This window comes from Octodon degus, unplaced genomic scaffold (assembly GCF_000260255.1).
Source record: "Octodon degus isolate 3935 unplaced genomic scaffold, OctDeg1.0 scaffold00157, whole genome shotgun sequence".
Lineage (NCBI taxonomy): Eukaryota > Metazoa > Chordata > Mammalia > Rodentia > Octodontidae > Octodon > Octodon degus.
The window spans coordinates 5552096-5572209 of NW_004524733.1; the positions used below are offsets into that span (position 1 = coordinate 5552096).

General features: G+C 33.3%; 1 protein-coding gene across 1 annotated transcript in view; it reads right to left on the minus strand.

The window, feature by feature from the left end:
• Window positions 1–20114, minus strand: part of Col4a5 (collagen type IV alpha 5 chain) — a 351283-nt gene that overhangs the window by 190192 nt on the left and 140977 nt on the right. The window contains exons 5-10 of the mRNA XM_004642629.2: window positions 15484–15528; window positions 7007–7051; window positions 6757–6819; window positions 4321–4374; window positions 3717–3743; window positions 1790–1870 (exon numbers count right to left, since the gene is read on the minus strand). Coding sequence (XP_004642686.1) covers window positions 1790–1870; window positions 3717–3743; window positions 4321–4374; window positions 6757–6819; window positions 7007–7051; window positions 15484–15528 — 315 coding nt within the window. The remainder of the gene's footprint in view (window positions 1–1789; window positions 1871–3716; window positions 3744–4320; window positions 4375–6756; window positions 6820–7006; window positions 7052–15483; window positions 15529–20114) is intronic.

A 20114-nucleotide genomic window follows, 5' to 3' on the forward strand; every position in this document is an offset into this window, starting at 1 on the left:
TACATATATATACATATATATTGTTTTTTGACTATGAAACGGTCCTTTATTTATATCTCCCTTTCTTGTTTTGTTTTGTCAGAGATGGGTGTTCTATTTCTGTTAGTGAAGCTGTATTTGGAGAAGTTTTAAAGGACCTTTTCACACTTGATGCCAGTCAAAAGATTGTAGGTGCTTGAATTCAGCAAAATAATTCACTATAGCAATCACCACAATTCTGTTTTTCAATTCTGTAATTCTTCAGTAAGTGTTATAAGTAGACTTTTTAAATGTGTACAAATCAAAAGACTAAATAATTATAAAGGATTTCAATTAAATAGAATAAATACAGCTTTCAGAAAGCTTATGCTTTACAATGATAGAAAAATGTAGGACAAACATGTAAGAAAATTCTATAAAACAAAGCAATAAAGGTAGACAAATATTAGTAAGTCTTCATTCAAATATTAATATAGGAATTGGAAGGAAAAGGCAATTTCCTTCAAGGAAGCCTCTCTAATTTTAAAGTAAGATTGAAGAAAAAGATCTGAGAATATGAGGTAAGTGATAAGAGAATAATACAAGTATTATAGAATACAATTTGGCATCTTTGCAAAATGACAATGTGCCTGCCCTGTGAACTTGCAATTCTATACCTATACATAAATCCTAGAATACTTTATTTTTTAAATTTTTATTCTTTTGGTATAGGGTCTTACTATGCAGGGTGGACTCATAGTGATCCTCCTGTCTCACCCTCTTCAACACTGGGATCACAGGCATGTACCACCATGCCCAGGTTCAGGGCCACCACAATGCATCCAGGAACCGAGGCTGGCATGACATACAGTACCGGAGATCAAACTCAGGACCTAAGCAGGTGCTTAGATCACTGAGCTATCTCCTGAGTCCATAGAATATTTTATAATAAAACAAATTTTAATACACTTACAAATAGAAAGCTATACAGAAGTAAAAATGATGAAACTATAACTACATACAATAATATGGATGGATCTTATACTAAAAAGAAAAGTAAGTTGCAGAAAATTATATAAATATTATATTATTTTATAAAGCAAAATTAAGTACTTTGTTGCTTAGAAACATGAGTACATACAAGAAGCTATTTTTAAAAATAAATGGAAAACTCAAGATGATAGATGTATTTTGTGGAGATGCTGAAGAATGTGACAGATGAGAAAAACAGGTGGATTAAAAATTGTACAGTTTTAATTCTTCAGTGCTTTATTGAGTTTACACGTGCTCATTTATTTTATTTTATGTTATTTATTTATTTATTTTACATTTGAAAAAATTGAACCATGATTCTTTGGAGGTAGTTACAAGTCCTCTGGATAGTGGAACATACTAGCACACTTTCTATAATTATAGTTTTGCAATTTCTAGGCCTTCATATAAAACTCAGCATACATATTGAAATCTTTGTTGTATAATTTCTTTAATTTAATATTTTGTACTAGTTCAGGTTTAAATATGTATCAAGAGGTAATTTTTTTAATGTTAGAAATACTGCACAGTATAGATATTACATAATTTATCAATGGCTTTCATAAGTTGATGAATATTTGCGAAACACAAAAGTTTCTGTGAAAACTGGTCAGAAAGATAAAAGAACACACCAAGTTTATTCAAACTGTCTCTGAACCAAGATGCTTTTATTTATAGATGGAAGGTACATGCAATGTGGATATGATTTCTATGACTAAAACAGAGGGTACTAAGTTTTGAGGAGTTGCTGTGATTGTATTCAATCATATAGCAAAGAACAAAATCTCTGAATGCTTACCTGTATTCCAGGAGGACCTGGATGTCCTGGGTTACCCTTTGGTCCTGGCAATGATGACACAATTATACTACCTGGTTCTCCCTAAACACACACACACACACACACACACAAATAGATATCATAAGCTATTAAATATGAAAATTGGTAAGAGAAAAAAATAGTTATCTGATAGTTCAATTTGTCACATAAGTCTAGTGAAATTTTAAAGCAGCTCAGTAGTTTAATGAATAACTTCACCTTTTCAAGGAAAATGAGAAAGAAGCCAGAGGGTACTTAAGTTCAGTACATTTATCAAAAGCCTATAGGCAGGGGCTGGGGAGATAGCTCAGTGGAATAAGCGCTTCTCTGGCAAGTGCAACAGCCTGAGTTCAATCCCCGATTCCAGAAAAAAAAAAAAGCCTGTAGACCTTTCACAGATAAGAACAGTTTGTGTGCCACAGATTCACTACCCCTGGCCTGTAGTATGTTCTGTTTATCACGCATTGAAATACTTTTAAATATTAACACAGTGTCAAAAATTGTGTGAGGATCTGGATATTCAGTAATGAAGAAAGTAACATCTCTGTTACATGTGGATAACAATATAATGGGGGAATGCAGATCATAACATGTAAAAAATATTACCATATATTGTCAAGTACTATGAAGAAAAATAATATGGTACTGTGAATAATAAAAATATGGTGGAGAAAATTACTTTAGTACAGGTAGCCAAAGGAAGGCAATCTGTGAAGGTAATATTGAGGGTGAGGCCTGATGGACAATAAAGTGCCAGCCAGGTAAAGATGTGGGCAAATAGGACAGGCAGAGTATGTAGAAATGAGTCCCAAAAAAGAATTGGCATATTCAGACCATTGATTGCAGACTAGCGAGAGCAGGAATACAAGAAAAGAAGTTGTTCAAGATAAGGCTATAAATTAGGCAAGGATCAGTACATGTAGGTCTTACAAGCCATGGAAAAGAATAATGACTTTAGACACACAGAGGGAACTTTGAAGGTTTATAAACTGGGAGATTAAATTATTGATATACATTTTATAATGATCATTCTTCACTGAGAATTAATCAGGTGGAATGTGGGGGGTAGTAGTAAGTAAAGACTAGTTAAGAATTTACTGCAGTCCTTTAGATGAGACATAAAGATTAATGTGGTGACATCGGAGATAAAGAAAAGTGAATGAGATTAAGATACATTTAACGGGCAAACTTAATAGTATTCCACAGTAGTATGGAATGAATGTGAGAAACTATGAAAATATGAACACTATGCTTCAGATTGAGTTTAAGGTGTACATAATGTATAGTGATGTAAACTGTAGATAGAAGGTACCAGAGGGAAGAACAGTTTTGCTTTAGGTGGATATTAATTTGAATATCTGTGAGATTTTGTGTGATGATATCAAGGGGACTGTTGAACACACGCATGTAACTCAGAAAAGTCTGATATTATGATATAAATGTAGGTGTTCAGAAATTATGTAGTAGTCAATATTATGGTCATTAATAATACTATTGGCATAGAGAAGAAAGGGTCAGGACTATGTCTTGATGCTTGACGAACAGTATAGAATGAGCTTTCACAGAAGACTACAAAATAATCAGAGACACTGGAAAGGAGAAGGGCACAGAAAATAATACTTCTAGAGAGAACAGATGATCAACTGTATCAAACTGGAAGAAGATGAAGGAGGGGGTCTGAAAAGAAAACTGAGTCTCATATACACATTCCCAAACATATCAGCATTGAGAATGTACTTAAAATCATGGGAACAGAGGAGACTACATATTGAGTGCTTTTAAGTGTGTATATTCACAATATCTAGAAGCACTCATTTTGAAAGGAAAACTAAATCATTATTATATGAAAGATTCAGCCTTTCTAAATATATGATTCAAAATATTTATGTTCTAAGCATGAGATGCTTACCTTCATACCTGGGATCCCAGGAGGTCCCTAATATTAAAAAGGAAATGGATTATTTTATATATTTGAGAGTAACATATAACACTTTCTAAAAACAAAGCAAACAATAAATTAATGTAAGAGCACTTCTGAATATTATATGTTTTAGGACACTTAGAGATAATATTTATATTAAACATGGAATTCTTCGTTTTGCCCACCACAGAGCTATCTTTACAATTTATTTAATAAAAATAATCTGTAGCTTAGCTCATTAATTATTTATTTATTTGGGGGAAGGTTCTACAGGGTGTTCAGGGTCTCACTACTAGATCGGACTCGTAGTGATCTGCCTGTTTACAGCCTCCAAAGAACTAGGATTACAGGCGTACCACCATGCCCAGTCTCAATTGCCATCTCAGCTCGCCCTGTGGGCGGGACCGGCACAGCGGGCCCGGGGATCGACCCCCTGGCCCCTGAGCCTGCTTTTAGGCGCTTTAATCTTTTGTAGCTCATTATTTAAAAATATTCTGTTTTATTTCACACAAATGCATTGAGCTCAGTCTCTGTACTTCTACTTCTTCCATTAATTCCTCTATTCATTATAATCATGAATTTTACAACTTACCGGAGGACCCTGTAAACCAGGGAAACCTGGACTGCCTGGAAATCCACGTTCTCCCTAAAAGAAGTTAAAATAAAAAGGATACAATAAAGAGGGATAAGAAACAAAGAACATACCAACAAACAATGCCTTATTGAAGAGATTTCTGTAAACGCCATTTCGAAACATACCAGACTGCCAAAAATATGCTACTTTTCACTTTCCAATTATTTCAAATATCAAGTGCCCATATCAGTTCAATATACTAAGATATTTTTGTCCCTAATCACCCATTCTAATCAGAAATAAAGAAAAAATTTTCTACCCTAGTCATTTTCGCCTAACAAATCCACTTTGAGACCATCACAACAGATTCCTATCATGACATTTAACATTTAATGATTTGCCCCAATTTTCTACCTATGTGTTATATAAATTCTTCTTTTAGCAGTAGTATTATATTTTTCTTTTATTGCAAACTATTTCAAATTATTTTTTGCAAAGAGGGAAAGATGGTCAGAAAGAAGGACAACGATATCACCAAGAGAACAATAACAGCAATAGTTCTAGGAATTGCAGATCATTATGTTTTCTAGACATCCAATTCTTCTCACTTACTAATATGGACATTTGGTTTAGAAATCAAAAGCTACAATTGTTGCAGAAGAACCCCCATGCCTCCTCCTTTCAACTATTTGGTATAGTAATCCTAGAAACAAATCATGCCAGAAAGTTTAAAAGAATAAAATTACTAAGTCTGCATACTCTTCTACTGTGGTCTATATCCCTTGCTCTACCAGGTTTTTACACATGAAAAAAGTAGATACAGAAAGGAAACAGACTGTACATCAAACTTAGAAGGAAGAAGAAAATAACCCATACATTATAACTCCAAATTTAATGCTCATTATTTTCTTTCATATTGAGAAATATAAGAAAATAATCTGACATTATAGGTAATAAATTCATTTAATTTTTAAAGCCTGTTGTTCAGAAAATTGGTGGTAAAAGCCAAAACTTAATTATTAGCTCTGCCAAGTAGTTGTTTTACAAAAAGACAATAAACCTGATATTCATACAGCATTCTATATATATTGTAGTTATATTTGAGCTTAAAATTTAAAATTTCCTTAGTGATAAATTTATTGCTTAAGGCATGTTGACAAAAAGCCACATAAACAAATAAACAGAAAAGGCACAAATACATAATCTCCCTTGAGGTCAGCCTGAGCTACATAGTGAATTCAAGACAACTCTGAACTACACACAAAGCCTTGTCTCAAAACAAAACATTTTAACATGAAATTTCTCATGCAAATTAATTCCCATAGGTCCTTCACTACAGGTTTCCCCAAGTGAAATGAAAAACATAAATAAGACTCAAATGCAAACGTTTAAAATAAACTATTATTATTTTTGGTAAAGGCCCACAATGGCCTGGTAAAAAACTGAAGCAAAGAGAATTATATTGCCTGCAAGAACATACTACAATATTGCCAGAAATATAGCCTTTGTACACAAAACAGTTTAATTATGTGCCGTATTATAAAACCTGGCATATGCTACAGCTGGTGTTTTTTTTTAGAGATATTTTCACATAATGTTATGTGCCAAACAGGAAATACTGAAAATGATGATACACTGCATTAGGCTAAGTGACAAAGAGAAACATGATTGGATAGGAACTCAGGCCACAATACATAAATTTGGAAGAACAGCAAATTGTTCACATGCTTCTTTGTTATCTGTAGCTTAATTTTTTTTAAAAAAAGGCAAAATAGTTAACTAATACAAAAATGTAGTTCAGGGAAAAATATTTGCTATAAAGTTTTGTTTCTCTCTTCAAATTTCAAAATCCATTATGTTTTCTGATGGAAGAGAATTTCAGGTTTCATACTAAAAGCTCTGCTAAGTTTAAAAAAACATGAAATATTTCAAAATTTAGGATGTACCTCACTTTTCTTTAAAAAGAAAACTAAGTAATGTTCCCCTAAATTGCTTTTTTTTTGGTGGCACTGGGTAGAACTCAGGGCCTTCACAGTGAACTGAAACCCAAGCCTCATTTTTTATTTTGAGATAGGGTCCTACTAAATTGTTTGGGCTGATTTAGAACTCTGATTCTCCTGCCTCTGCCTCCCAGATGCACACCACCATATGTGGCCCCATGAAATACTCTTAACAGCTCATACTATTTGAAAGATATATACTTACTTCCTTTAGAACTCTCATCCTACCTTGTACCAAGAAAAAAAAAGATTTGTAAGTAATCTTTAACCCCATGCAATATGCTTAAAGAAATTATGGATAATATACAGTATTGAAAATGGTACATCAAAACTTGCCCTATGTCCTAGACATGAAGCTACTAATCTTAGATTCAACATTCATTGTAGTGATTTATTCACATTTTTAAGTCTATGAATTATCAAGAATACTAATATTAGATGAAAGAAATCTCACCTTGGTTCCATTGCATCCAGGAATACCTTGGGGACCAGGGGCTCCATCATGGCCTGGCATTCCCTTTGTGAAGAATATAACACATATGTATCATATTTTACGCTATTTTTAAGAGTATTATTTATTTACTTATTTATTTGAAGTGTTAGGGATGGAACCAAGGGCCTTACACATGCTAGTAAAGCAATGTACTAGACTATATCCCTAGTAGTTAAGGAATTTTAAAATAAATAATCCAGATTATACATACAGGAAGACCTGGTGTCCCTGGAAATCCAGGAAGTCCAGGAGGACCCTGTAAGAAGAAATAATGTCCATGAAGCAAACAACAACTGACAACAATAAAAGTAATACCATATCTAAGGATATTATAGAAATTTTATTTAGGGTTCTTGAGGATGGCAGGCCATAAGCAGCCTGAAGTCACAAATCGATACAGGTTATTTGTCCAAATCAAAAGGTATGTGGCTCCATGAGGAAGTAGGAAAGCCATATAAAATTGCTGAATTGAAACCTTAGTGAGGTAGAATACCAGATGAAAACCAGAAATGTTGGAATTTATAAAGTTAATTAAAGAAACAGAAGTAACCCACTGTGGCACTGAACTGATGGATGTTCAGTGAGGGAAGATGAATTCCCTTCAGGATTGATGATAAAAGAAAAAAGTTTAGCATATTCTTGTGAGTGTGGGCCTTGCTACTGCAAAGGGACAAAGAATATTCAGAAAGAAGACATGAGTTCAGGTAAAATGACAGTGACAATTCTCGGCTTCTCAGTCTAGATCTGAAAGACTACGTACACCTTAGCCATAGCCCCAAAGTTATGATGTTCAAACTTCATCAAAACTGGATCCAGAAAGCATTTTAAATAATTCCCTCTATTCATTCTTCCAGGAAGACAGCAGGTATCCACCCTAATAATTACCATGAGTACAGATAAGGGTGAATGTGATACAGAAAGACAAAAGTAAATGCCCAGGGCATGGCTTGAGGGGACCAAACTCCAAGCTGAGAAAGTTGGAGGACAGCAAACAAGACAAAACTAATCTAGCAGTGAGCAAAATCAACCAGGAGGAGGGAAACAAAAAAAATACAGGATACAGCAGTTTAAATACTGTGTCAAGAAAAGAGATCAACAAGGTGATGTTTGGAGTGAGGGTGGGGGCATCTGAGTAGAGAAGTGCTGTTGCAGGGACTAGCAAAAGGCTAGGCAACTGTGGCTTCTAGTATAAACACAAGCCCTGAGTCTTCAACACACCCTCCCTCTGTTAGGATGTGCTCACACTCTCAGAGCAAACTGGTTATTTTACCCACTTTAGGTCCATGTTCTGCACCTACCCATGACCTATGTGAGTCAGGGACTTGGTGGACAGTCTGGGTTTTTTCAGTGTGGAGACTGAGCTGTAAGAGTGGGCCACTCAGGCTACTGGCAACTGAAGGACCTAAGAGGTTGAGTAGCTCAGCCTCCAGACTGAGCTAAATGCCTTCTCCTACTTGGACAAAATCTAGACTTAAAGAAAATTTTTATCACTTATCCTCCTTTTATCAGGCAGTGACCAAAAATAGAAGCTGGAAGGAAACAACTGCTTTCTGTATAAATATTACTGTAAGGTTGAATACTGGACCTATACTTTTTTCCTTTTTTATGCATGTTGGGGGAGTATGTATACATGCAAATGCATACAAGTGTTGCTTTTCTTGCTTCTTTTCTGTATTACCTTGTTTTGTCATGTACCACACCAAGGGTTGTCTTATAGAGTTTTCTAATATTGGGATTTTTTCCCTAGTTTCTTTCTTCTAATTTTCATTTTATTTTTTTAAATAAAATACAAGAAAAATAGTGAAACAAAACAAAACAAAAAACCCACTAGAAATGATATAGAATTTCACTAAATAAAATGATGGGAATTCAACAATGGTTGTTATATTGCATATTGTGGTCCTCAAATTACTTGTTCATATTACCATACACATCTTTAAGATTGGGCAAAAAATTATAAATATTAAAAAGGTAGAAAAAAATAAGCATTAACTGTTCTTTTCTATAGACAAGCAGAAATCAATAGTACAATAATTCAAACTAGGGCGCACGTGCACACACACACACACACACACTCACACACAATTTCTTCTTCCCTTCCTGCTTTATTTTTTTCTCCTTTCTACATCCCAGTTGTTCCTTCTTTTTGAACAGTTTTTTTCCCTTTCACACTATCCATTGAACCTTTCAGATATTCTTTACTCTTGCAAGTTCTTACACTAAGGAGACAATATGATGTTTATACACTTGTGTCTGATTTAGTTCATTTATGAGTACGGTCTTTAGTTGCATTCATTTGCCAAAAAAGTCTTGTGTTTGTCCTTTCTTATACTTGAGTAATACTACCTTATATAAAAATACCACAATTTTTGATCCATTCCTCAGTTGAGAGGCATTTGGCTTGTTTCCAAGATTTAGCTATGACAAACTGCACTGCTATAAACACTGGTACACATATATTGTTGTGCAATGATGTTTTCATTTCTTCTAGAAAAATACTCATAAAGGGAAGAGCTGGGTCAAATGAGACCTCTAATCCTAGTTTCTTGAGGAAACTTCACACTCATTTCTATAGTGGTTGTACCAGTCTACACTCCCATCAAATGCAGAAGTATTCATTTTACCCACAGCTATTCCAGCACTTGTTATTGGTTTACTTCTTGATGATAGCCATTGTTGGTGGGGTGAGATAGTATCTCAGTGTTGCTTTAATTTGCATCTCTCAAATGACCAAAGATATAGAACATTATTTCATATATTTATTTTCCATTAATATTTCATTTAAGAAGCATATATTCATTGCAGATGGCCATTTTGATTGGGTTCTTGAATTTTTGGGGGCTGATTCTTTTTAGTTTTTTATATGTTCTAGATAGAAGTCCTTTTTCTGAGGGATAGTTGGCTATATTTTTTCCTAATTCATGGATTTTCTTTTTACTCTGTTAGTGATTTCCTTTGATATGCAGAAACTTTCTAGAAAAGATGAGATATCAGTTGCTGATGCTTTGAAGTATTCCGCATACAATTTGTTTTTTGTCGATGAACTCTATGCTTACCTCTATGTCTTTAAGATTTCTATGTACTTTCTCTTCCAGTGGATTTAGTGTTTTTGTTTTAATATTTAAATCTTTGATCCATTTTGACTGTAGTGTAGAGTATAGCAATAGACATGGGTCCAATTTTATCCTTCGACATGTGGAAAGCCAGTTTTTCCAGCGCCAATGATTGAAGAGGCTATCTTTGTTCCAATGAATGTGTTTGGGCACTTAGTCAATGATAAGGTAGCTTAGTGTGTTTGTAGTTGTGTCTGCATCTTCTAATATTCTTCATTGATTCTCAGGTCTCCTTTTTTGTAAGTATCATGCTGATTTTATTACAGTAGCTTTGTAGTATAATTTTAAACCAGGGATTGTGATTTACTGCCCTTCCTTTGTTTCCTGAAATCGCTTTTCATATTCTAGGGCTCTTCTGGTTTCAGACAAATTTTAGGAATTTTTTTCTCTAGATCTGTGAAGTGTGCTAATGGTATTTTGATCAAGAGTGCAGTGAATTTGTATAACAGTTTTGGGACTATGCCAATTTTTGCAATGTTGATTCTTCATATTGATGAGCAAGAATTATCTTTCCATTTTCTGAAATCTTTTTTTAAGATTATTGCCATTTTCACTGTATAGATTTTTACTTCCTTTGTTAAATTGATTCCTAACTATTTCATTTCCTTGGGGGGTATGTTATTGTGAAAGGTATATTTCTGATTTCTATTTCAGTGTGTTTGTTGTTTGTATACAGAAATGCTATTGATTTTTGAGTGCTGACTTTGTATCTTGCTACTGAATTTGCTTATTAAATCTACAAGATTCTTGGAGGAGTTTTTGGTGTCATCTCAGTAGAGGATTTTATGACCTGCAAATAATGATAATTTCACTTCTTCCTCTCCAATCCTTATTCCTTCTCTGTCTTTGGTGTAATTGCTTTGGCTAATGTTTTTCAAACTATTTTGAACAGGAGTGGTGACACTGAGCACCCTTGTATTGTTCCTGATTTTAAAGTGAAGGCTTTGAGTTTTTGTCCATTTAGCATGATGTTGGCTATTGGATTGTCATAGATGGCTTTTATCACATTGGTGTAAAGACCATCTATTTGGATTTTATGTAGTTTTGTTTTTTACCATGAATGAATGTTGAACTTCATCAAAACTTCTTCTGCATCTGTTCAGATCATCATGTGGTTTTGTCGTTGGCTCTATTGATGTAGTGTATTACAATTATTAATTAGTGTATACTTAACTATCTCTGCATTCCTGGGATGAATCCCACTTGTTCGTGATATATAATCTTCTTGATGTTTGCTGAATTCTTTTTGCTAGTGTTTTCTTGAGGATTTTTGTATCTATGTTCATTATGGAGATTGGTCTGTATTTGTCTATTTTGGTTTGGTCTTTCTCTGATTTTGGTATCAGGGTAATACTTTCCTCCAGGAATGATTTAGGAGAATTGTTTCCTTTTCAATTGCATTGAAGAGTTTGAGAATTGGCGTTAAATCTGCAATAAATTTCTTGTAGAATTCAACTTTTTATACAGCAGGATCTCAGCTTTTTTGTTGGTAAGTTTTTAAAAATTTTATGATTTTGAAAGTTCATTAATTTGTTCTAATCTCTCTACATATCCTCTTATTTTCTATCTATGTTCTCTGCCCTTATCTTTTTCCTTCCCTTTCATATCCTCTCAAATTTTCACTCCCTCATCTTCTTTTATTGCATATAAATACTATCAAAGTATATATCTTCTTTTTTTCTAGCACAGTCTACATTATTATTTTTTCCAAGGTTAGTTAAGTAGTAGAAAACATTGTAAGCCAAATTTTTAAGAAAATCTTATAAATTACTAATACTGCTATTTATTCTCTTCTTGCAAAGCAATGCTAGGGATTGAAAGTAGTATTTTTTTTTCTTCTGCACAAAATAACAGTTAAATGATGAGTGAACTTAAACAGCTATTTATAGATCGATGAATTAATACAATACAAGCTACATAAGAAAATTTCAGTGAAGAGACAGAGTTTCTAAAACAAGAAAAAAACAAATACAGGATGTGCACAAAACATGTAGTTAAGTTAAAAATTCAGTTAATGCTTTAGCAACACTTAAATGAAAAAAGAAATGGCAGGGTTTACAGACATAGTGAGTATACTAGAACATTCTGATAGCAACACAAAAAAAGAACAATTGATAAAAAATTATCTAAGAACCTTTGGACAAGTCTAACAGAAAGAAAAACTTAGCATTTGTGTCAAGGAGGGCAAGAAAATACAAACTAAGGTTTAAAGAAGCCCTGATTTACTGATATGGCAGTTTTCCAAATGTAGGGAATGAGACAGACAAATAGGTATTTATGGGAACCATTTAGACCCTTAAATAGAAATGACCAGAAAAAATTTTCTCTGTGTATATCATAGCCAAATTGACAAACATTAAAGGCAAACAAAGAATATTGAATGTGGTGAGAAACACCAACTTGCCTACAATTATAAAGCTATACAGAATCACAGAAGATTTCTCAACAAAAGTTCTAATGGTCAGGTTGGCCTGAGATTTCTTATTGTAAGCCCTGAAACAAATTGCTTGCCAACCAGATTACTGTAATAATACTTGCAAGGCTAGCCTTTTAAAAATAAAAGAGAGATAAAGACCTCCCAAGATCAATACAATCTACCAAAATACATAACTATTGATCCAACACTCAAGAATGTTCTTTAAAGAGATCCTAATCACAGAAAAGGACAGTCACAAGGATAGGACCAAGGGAAGGAATAAACCATAGTGGGAGAATAAATAAAGAAAATGAGAAATGAAGTAAACACTAGAAAAACAACCAAACTCTAGGAATAAGTACTTACCTTTCAATAATAATACTTAATGTAAATGTTCTCAGTTATCTAATTAAAAGACACAGATTGGCCTATTTGTACCAAACAACAAGAGTGAATTGTATGTTGCTTATTACAAACAAAACTCATCTATAAAGATTTATACAGACTGAAGGGATGGAAAACTATACTCCAAGCCATTCATTAATGTGACATGATGCCATTTATTCATTCTCAGTATTATTTCTTGTGTCATTGAGGTTCTGTTCAAAAAAGTCCTTATCTACACTTCTGTCTTCAAAGTTGTACACATTTCTTTTATGAGCAGAATATATTTGTTGAGAGAAAGAAAGCTCCTGTCCCAGAAAAGGACAGGAGGGGGGACAGAGCAGGTAGTTCCCCAGGAGTTGTACACATTTTATCTGCCAACAAATTAAGTATTTCTTTTTTAACATCTGATTTGTTGATCCACATTGACTTTTGTTTAATACACAGTGAAATATACGGATCTAGGTAGATTCAGTCTTCTGCATGTGGATATCTAGTTTTCCCAGCACCATTTCTATCCCCCTCCCTTTTCTTTTTTCTTTCATACAGGATCTCGCTTCTGTCAGACACATATTGATCCTCCTGTGTCAGCCTCCCTAGTGCTGGGATTACAGGCATGTGCCTCCATGCCCAGTTCCAGACTGGCACAACATGTGTTTCCAGAGATCAAACTTTGGACCTTATGCTTGCCAGGCAGGTGCTTATACCACTGAGCTATCTCCCCAGGACCCCCAGCACCATTTCTTAGAGTTTGTTTTGTATTCAATGCATATTTTTGCCCCCTTTGTCAAAGATTAAATAGCTGCATATTTTTCTGCTTCTTCTATTCTATTCCATTGATCTATATGCCTTTTTGTGTGTCAGCACCATGCTGCTTTAATCACTGTAGCTTTATAGAACATATCATGTCAAATCTGGGATTGCAATGCCACCTGCTTTGCTTTTGTTACCAAGTCATGCTCTTGCTATTGTAGGTCTCCTATTCTATAAGAATTTTAGGATTATTTTCACTCGGTCTGTGAAAAATGCTATTGATATTTTGATTGGAATCACATTAAATTTATATATGAGTTTTGAAAGTGTAGCCATTTTGATTATACTAGTTCTGCCCATCTAGGAACAGGGAATACCTTGCAGTTTCTGATGCCTTTCTCAATTTTCTTTTGCAGTCTGATATAATTTTCACTGTAAAGGTCTTTCACTTCCTTGGTTAGGTTAATTCCTAGGTATTTAAATTTTATGCTACTGTGAGTGGTACTTTCCTAATTTTTTTTCCAGTGAGTTCATTTCTAGTGTATAAGAAGATGGTTTATTTCTGTGCATTTATTTTGTAGCCTGCCTCATTGCTGAATATGCTTATTAATTCTAGATGTCTTGGTGGATTTTTTAAGACTTTATGTAAATTATCCTTTATGTAAAGGATAATTTTCTGCTACAAGTATTGATTACTTTTGAATTTGTCCTTTCTTATATGTATCTATTTTATGTCTTTCTCTTGCTTGACAGCTCTCTGTAATGATTTAAGGACTATGTTTAACAGGAAAGGTGATACTGGACAGCATTGTCTTCTTCCTAGCTTTAGTTTTATTTTATTTATTCATTTATTTATTTGTTTTTATTTATTGTGAGGTACCAGGGGTTGAACTCAGGACCTTGGGCTTGCCAGGCAAGCACTTATTCCACTGAGCTATCTCCCCGGCCCCTCTTCCTAGCTTTAGAAAGAAGGCATGATATTGGCAGTAGATTGAGTTTTAATTTCAGAATGTCTTTTTTTATTAAATGTATTTCTTGTATGTTGCACACTGTTGGATTTTGTTTCTAGATCCACTCAGCTGATCTGTCTTTTACTTGGCAGACTGAGTCCATTTACATTCACAGCTATAGTTGATACTTATTAATTTATTCCTGTTGTTTTATTATTTACCTTTTGCTGTTTTGCTTTCATTCCCTTCTTTGTAATTGCTATCTCATTCATTCTATTGGGAAGTTTGGTATTGTTCATTTTTTGGCTCTTTCTAGGATATCCTTAAGAATGTTTTGGAGTATTGGTTTGGTCATCATGAATTTAATTAGGTGCTATTTATCATGAAAGTGTTTTATTTCTCCATCAATTTTGAAACATAATTTCTCAGGATATAACAATCTGGGTTTGAAGTTGTTTTCTATTAGAGAATGAAAACACTTCATTCCATGATCTCCTTGCCTTGAAGGTTTGTTTTGGAAAGTCTGTTGTAATTCTGATGGGTTTTCTTTTATAGTCCATTCATTGTAATTTTCTAGAAACCTTTACAATTCTACACTTGTATTGGAATTTTGGTATTTCTGTTGTAATGTGATATTGACCTCTTTATGATCATGACTATGTGAGGTTCTATAGTCCTCATTTATTCGTGTGTCATATTCTATTTCCACATGTAGAAATTCTTCTGCTATCATTTCTGTAAGGAAGTGTTTTATACCCTTTGTGTTATCTTCAGATTTTTTGTCAATTCCAATTGTTCTTATTTTAGTCTGATTTGAGTCATCCAGTGACTGTTGGATACATTTTTCATGTTCTTTTGTTTTATTTTGTTTTTAGAAACAGAGTTTTGCTCTATAGTTAAAGCTGGCCTGGATTCACTGTGAAGCTCAAACTGGCCTCAAACTAGCTGCACACCTTCTACCTCAGACTCCTCAGTGCCAGGACTACAGGTGTGTGATATCACAACTGGCTTCATTTGCTTTTTAATTTGTTTCCACTGACAAAACTCTTTATGTATGGTAAATATTGCTTACTCTGATTCCTTTTGGTCCTGGTGGTCCTGGAATTCCATCATCACCCTGAAAAACACAATACATTTAGTTTCTTTTTCATTCAAAAAAGACCTTAAATAACTAATTTTTTATTATGAGACCTGATTTTTGTAGACTTTTGTGAATGGAAGAAACATAAACACTCAAGTGAGAAATATTTATTCTTGAGACTGAAAGTATGGAAATAAACTACATGAAGAAAATTAAGAAATTTTTTTATTTAGTGAGAAGAAAATTGCTAACATGTAGAAAAATTATGTTTTTAAAGTGTGAATCATATAAGAAATCAAAGATGAGGTTAATGTAGAGGTATTTCTCAAAACATTTCTGCAAAAACAAAACAAGTCTGGGCAATTTCAATGAGTCAAGCTGCTTACCATGCTGGTAATAAATAGCATTATTCCAATACCCAAATATGTGCTGGTCTTAAATTTGTTGTTTTGAACCTTTTGTTTTGTAACACATTTTCTATAAGCATAGTTTAAATAGGAACAGAAAAAAAAAACTATAAAATTTCCTTTCTAGCTTCCTTGCTGTCTTCTCCATGCAAAAGATGCTACCTACATTTGTGTTAATATATTTTTACATTTCTAGGTATTAAGGCATTACTGAAATTTTTAAGTTTCATCTGTTTTATCAAATATTTCCTTATTAAAAAGTGAATAAAGCAAATCTAATTTTGTTCCATGCAATGTAACATGTTTACAAGCTCTACAAATAAAGGCATGGCTATCTTGGGGGGTGAGGAGTCATCATTTTCCTATCACATCGACTTTCAGACAGGCACTTATGCTGCTGAGCTATATCCCTGGCCTTTACATCTACTTTCAAAAGTTTAACAGTATACTATTTTCAGAGCAAATGTATTTTTATCAGGATTAAAATAGATCAGATGTTACTCTGAAACAACTAGGACAACTTTTGTTAAATGAAACACTTACATACCTTATCAGTAAAGTCAGAAATAAAACAAGGATGCCTCAATGTTGTATTGGTTGTAATAAATGAGAGAAAAATTAGCAGAGTCAGCATCATACAAAATGTGATGAGCATGTTCAAAGGTTTAGGATTGATGTCCCACAGCATATTAAAAAAAACATAAAAACTTGAAACTATGAGGCAAGAATATCACTATTTGCAAAGTGATATAATTGGATGCCCTGAAAAAAACCAAGATTTTTTTTGAATTTAAATCATCTATTCTTCCCTGATTACTAATGATACTATACAGAAGGCAATATTAAAATATATCCTCAGTAAACTCATTTTCATTTAGAAAGTGATTATAAGTAAAATATAATAATTAGAATTTTCATTCAAAAATATAAGCTTTATGACAGGTTTGAGCAGTTTAGAATGACAATTACAAAAGTCAATGTTAAAGAAAATACTTTTTGAATTTTATATATTGTAAAATATTGTGAAAATACTCTTTATTCTGAAAACAATGTCAGGAGAGAATATCTGAATTCCTTTCAAACCAGTAGTTTCAAATTGTTTTGGTAATAAGAAAACATATTTACAACTTAACAATGTAATTACATGTCAAATAAGGTTTAATAAATTGCATATGATTACTTTGAATATTACATACTTTTAGAGTCCTTTCATTCACTCTTTTGATAAACTGAACTATACACAAAAGCCTTGCAAAAGTTTAGAGTGATTTGGAAACAGTTTTTTTTAAACCCTAAAAATACATTCTAATGCCTTTACCAATAGTCACTGTAACCACATTAGTGTTTGGGGTCATTAGGTAATATAACTAGGTGGAGAATTGGGATATTGCTGGCTTTACTCTACCTTATACTAAAACTTTTGGACTTTTTTAGACATTTGAGAAATTTCAGACAGGCTTTCCATATATTTTTTACACAACCAAGTTTTGTTTTTGTTTTTGTTTTTGTTTTTTTTTCTCGAAATGCCTTCAGGGTAGGTTTGGCTGGCTTGAGTTGTGGGGATCGAACCACAGCAACCTGAGCCTGACTGCTTTGTTGAAGCAGCTACTTAAAGAACTGAGCTAAGGGGCAGGCCTGCTACACAACCAAGTTATGGAGTAGCTGCCAGCTAAGACAGTGTTCAGATGTGGATGATATTTGCTCAATATGTCAAGCTGAATTTCAGAAGCCAGTTCTTCTCGGCTGCTACCATATATTTTGGGAAGAGTGCATTACCTTGTGGCTTAACAGAAAGAAAATATGTCCCCTGTGAAGAACTATGATTTCAGACCATATAAACAAAAGGAAAGATGGAACCACTTCACTACGCCTTTAAATATATTAAATGGTATACATTCTTAAGGTCAAGATAATTTTTAAAGAACTGCCATAATGAATAGGTTAATTCAGGAAGATAATGATATAAAATTATATTAATAAACCAATAACATGTTTTCTTTCTTTCTTTTTGAAACAGTCTTACTATATTATCCAGACTGGCCTCAAACTCTAGGGCCAAGCCAAGTATGGTGGTACATGTTTGTAATCATAGTATATGGGAGGCTGAGACAGGAGAATTGCTACAACTTCGAAGCCATTATGGGCTATATAGTGAATCCAAGGTCAGCCTAAACTGCAAGCAAGACCTTGTCTCAAAAAAAAAAACACAAAACAAAAACTCCAGGGCTCCATTAATATCTTTCTTATTCTACCAACTATCAGTTAGAACAAATAACCTAAATTGTTCTAAAAGTAAAACAATAAAATATTTAGCAATGAACAAGAAAAATATACAAGATTTATAAGAAGGAGAGTTTTAAACACTTCTGAGGTTCACAAAAGATCTGAATAAATGAAAAGGTGTTTCATGACCTTAAATAATTGATTTTAACAGATAAAAGTCAATTTTCAACAACTTTAATTACAACTTGCTAATAAAAACAGAAAGGTTTTTTTTTTAAACTAGAGTGATTTTAAAGTTCAAAAGGAAAAATAAAAAGCAAGAATACTAAGAAAATCTTTTAAAAGATCACTGAGGAGAAAGTAACCAAGTCATATATAGAAATAAAAAATTTTAAAAAGTAAAATAACTTGGTTTTGATATTTGAATAAACTGACTATTAGAAGAGCATTGGGAAGTTCAGACACAAATTCATGTAGTCATGTATTCTCCCTTATCAGAGGAAAATATATTGCATGACCCATGGTTGGTGCCAAACTATATGTATACAATACTGTTCTATTTTATGAATGCTTACTTATAATAAAGCTTAACTTATAAATTAGGACATTAGCAACAAACAATAATAAAATGGAACGATAATAACAATATATAATAAGTTATTTAAAGTTTAGGAATTGCTAATATCTAGAGTTTTCCATTTAAGATTATCAGACAATTATTTATTTATTTATTTATTTATTTATTTATTTATTTATTTATTGGTGGAACCAGGGATTGAACTCAGGCCCTTCTGCTTGCCAGGGAAGTGCTTATTCTACTGAGCCATTTCTCCAGCCCCTATCAGATAATTATTTACTCAACTAAAAACATGGAAAGTGATAAAGGATAATGAAAAAAGATATAATAAAAGTGGCACTGTAAATCAATGGGGAAAATGATGTTGCAAGACTGTATGTGTAAAAAGGTGGATCTTCGATGACAATTTATGTACCATGGAAAATTCTGCATAAGGAAAATATTAGCATGTAAAAAATGAAAGTAATATCATACTGTAAGTAAATATATGATGGTCGTATAATCTCATAGCAAGGAAAGATTTTTCTATTCAAAATCTTCAGATTATGACAAAGAGACACATGCATTGCACACACATACATACACACACCAAGCAAAAATAAATTGTAAAGCAAGACAAAATAATGCAAGCCACAATTCAGACAAAGAGCTACATTCCATAATATATAATATGAAGTTTGATTTAAAATATAGTGATTATTCCCTTTAGTTGTGCCATTCTAGGCATCTTAATTTCCTGATTCAATTTAAAATATATTAACATTTGTGGTCATTTTGGTCTTGCATGAGGTCCAGAAGTCATAAATGTACCACATCCATTGATTAAGGTAGATTAAAGAAACCGCACCATAATGTTTCCATAAATCAGGCAATTTATTGGATTGGGTGCCACTCACTCTATTTTTGACCACACCTTGTAAAGACACTCATGAAAGAAGTCACTCAGAAATGTTTTACAAAGTGCCAGGAACAGTGTGAAATGTGTGTCTCAAGTGATGGGGAATATTTTGAGGGACTTTAATGGCAATGTGTCTTTTACTGTAATAGAATTTTTAAAAAATCAAATATTCACCACATAATCTGATCAGCCTTTGTAACCCAAGTGAAATATAAAAATATCAAAAACTGGGCCAGCCAGATAGCTCAGTGGATTAAAGCACCTTCTTAGGCACAAGCAAGAACCGTGGCTCTATCCCTGGCACCACATGCTGCGCTGGGCCCGCCCCCAGGGTGCATGAGACTGAGAGCACCTATCATCCTAGTGCTTGGGAGGTTGAAAACAGGAGGGACACTACAAGTCCAATCTGTGTAATGAGACCCTGTAGACCCTATACTAAATACATTTAAAAAATTAAAATATGAAGAACTGGTAGGAGACTAGACAAATTATATATACTGGTCAGAGACAAGACAAA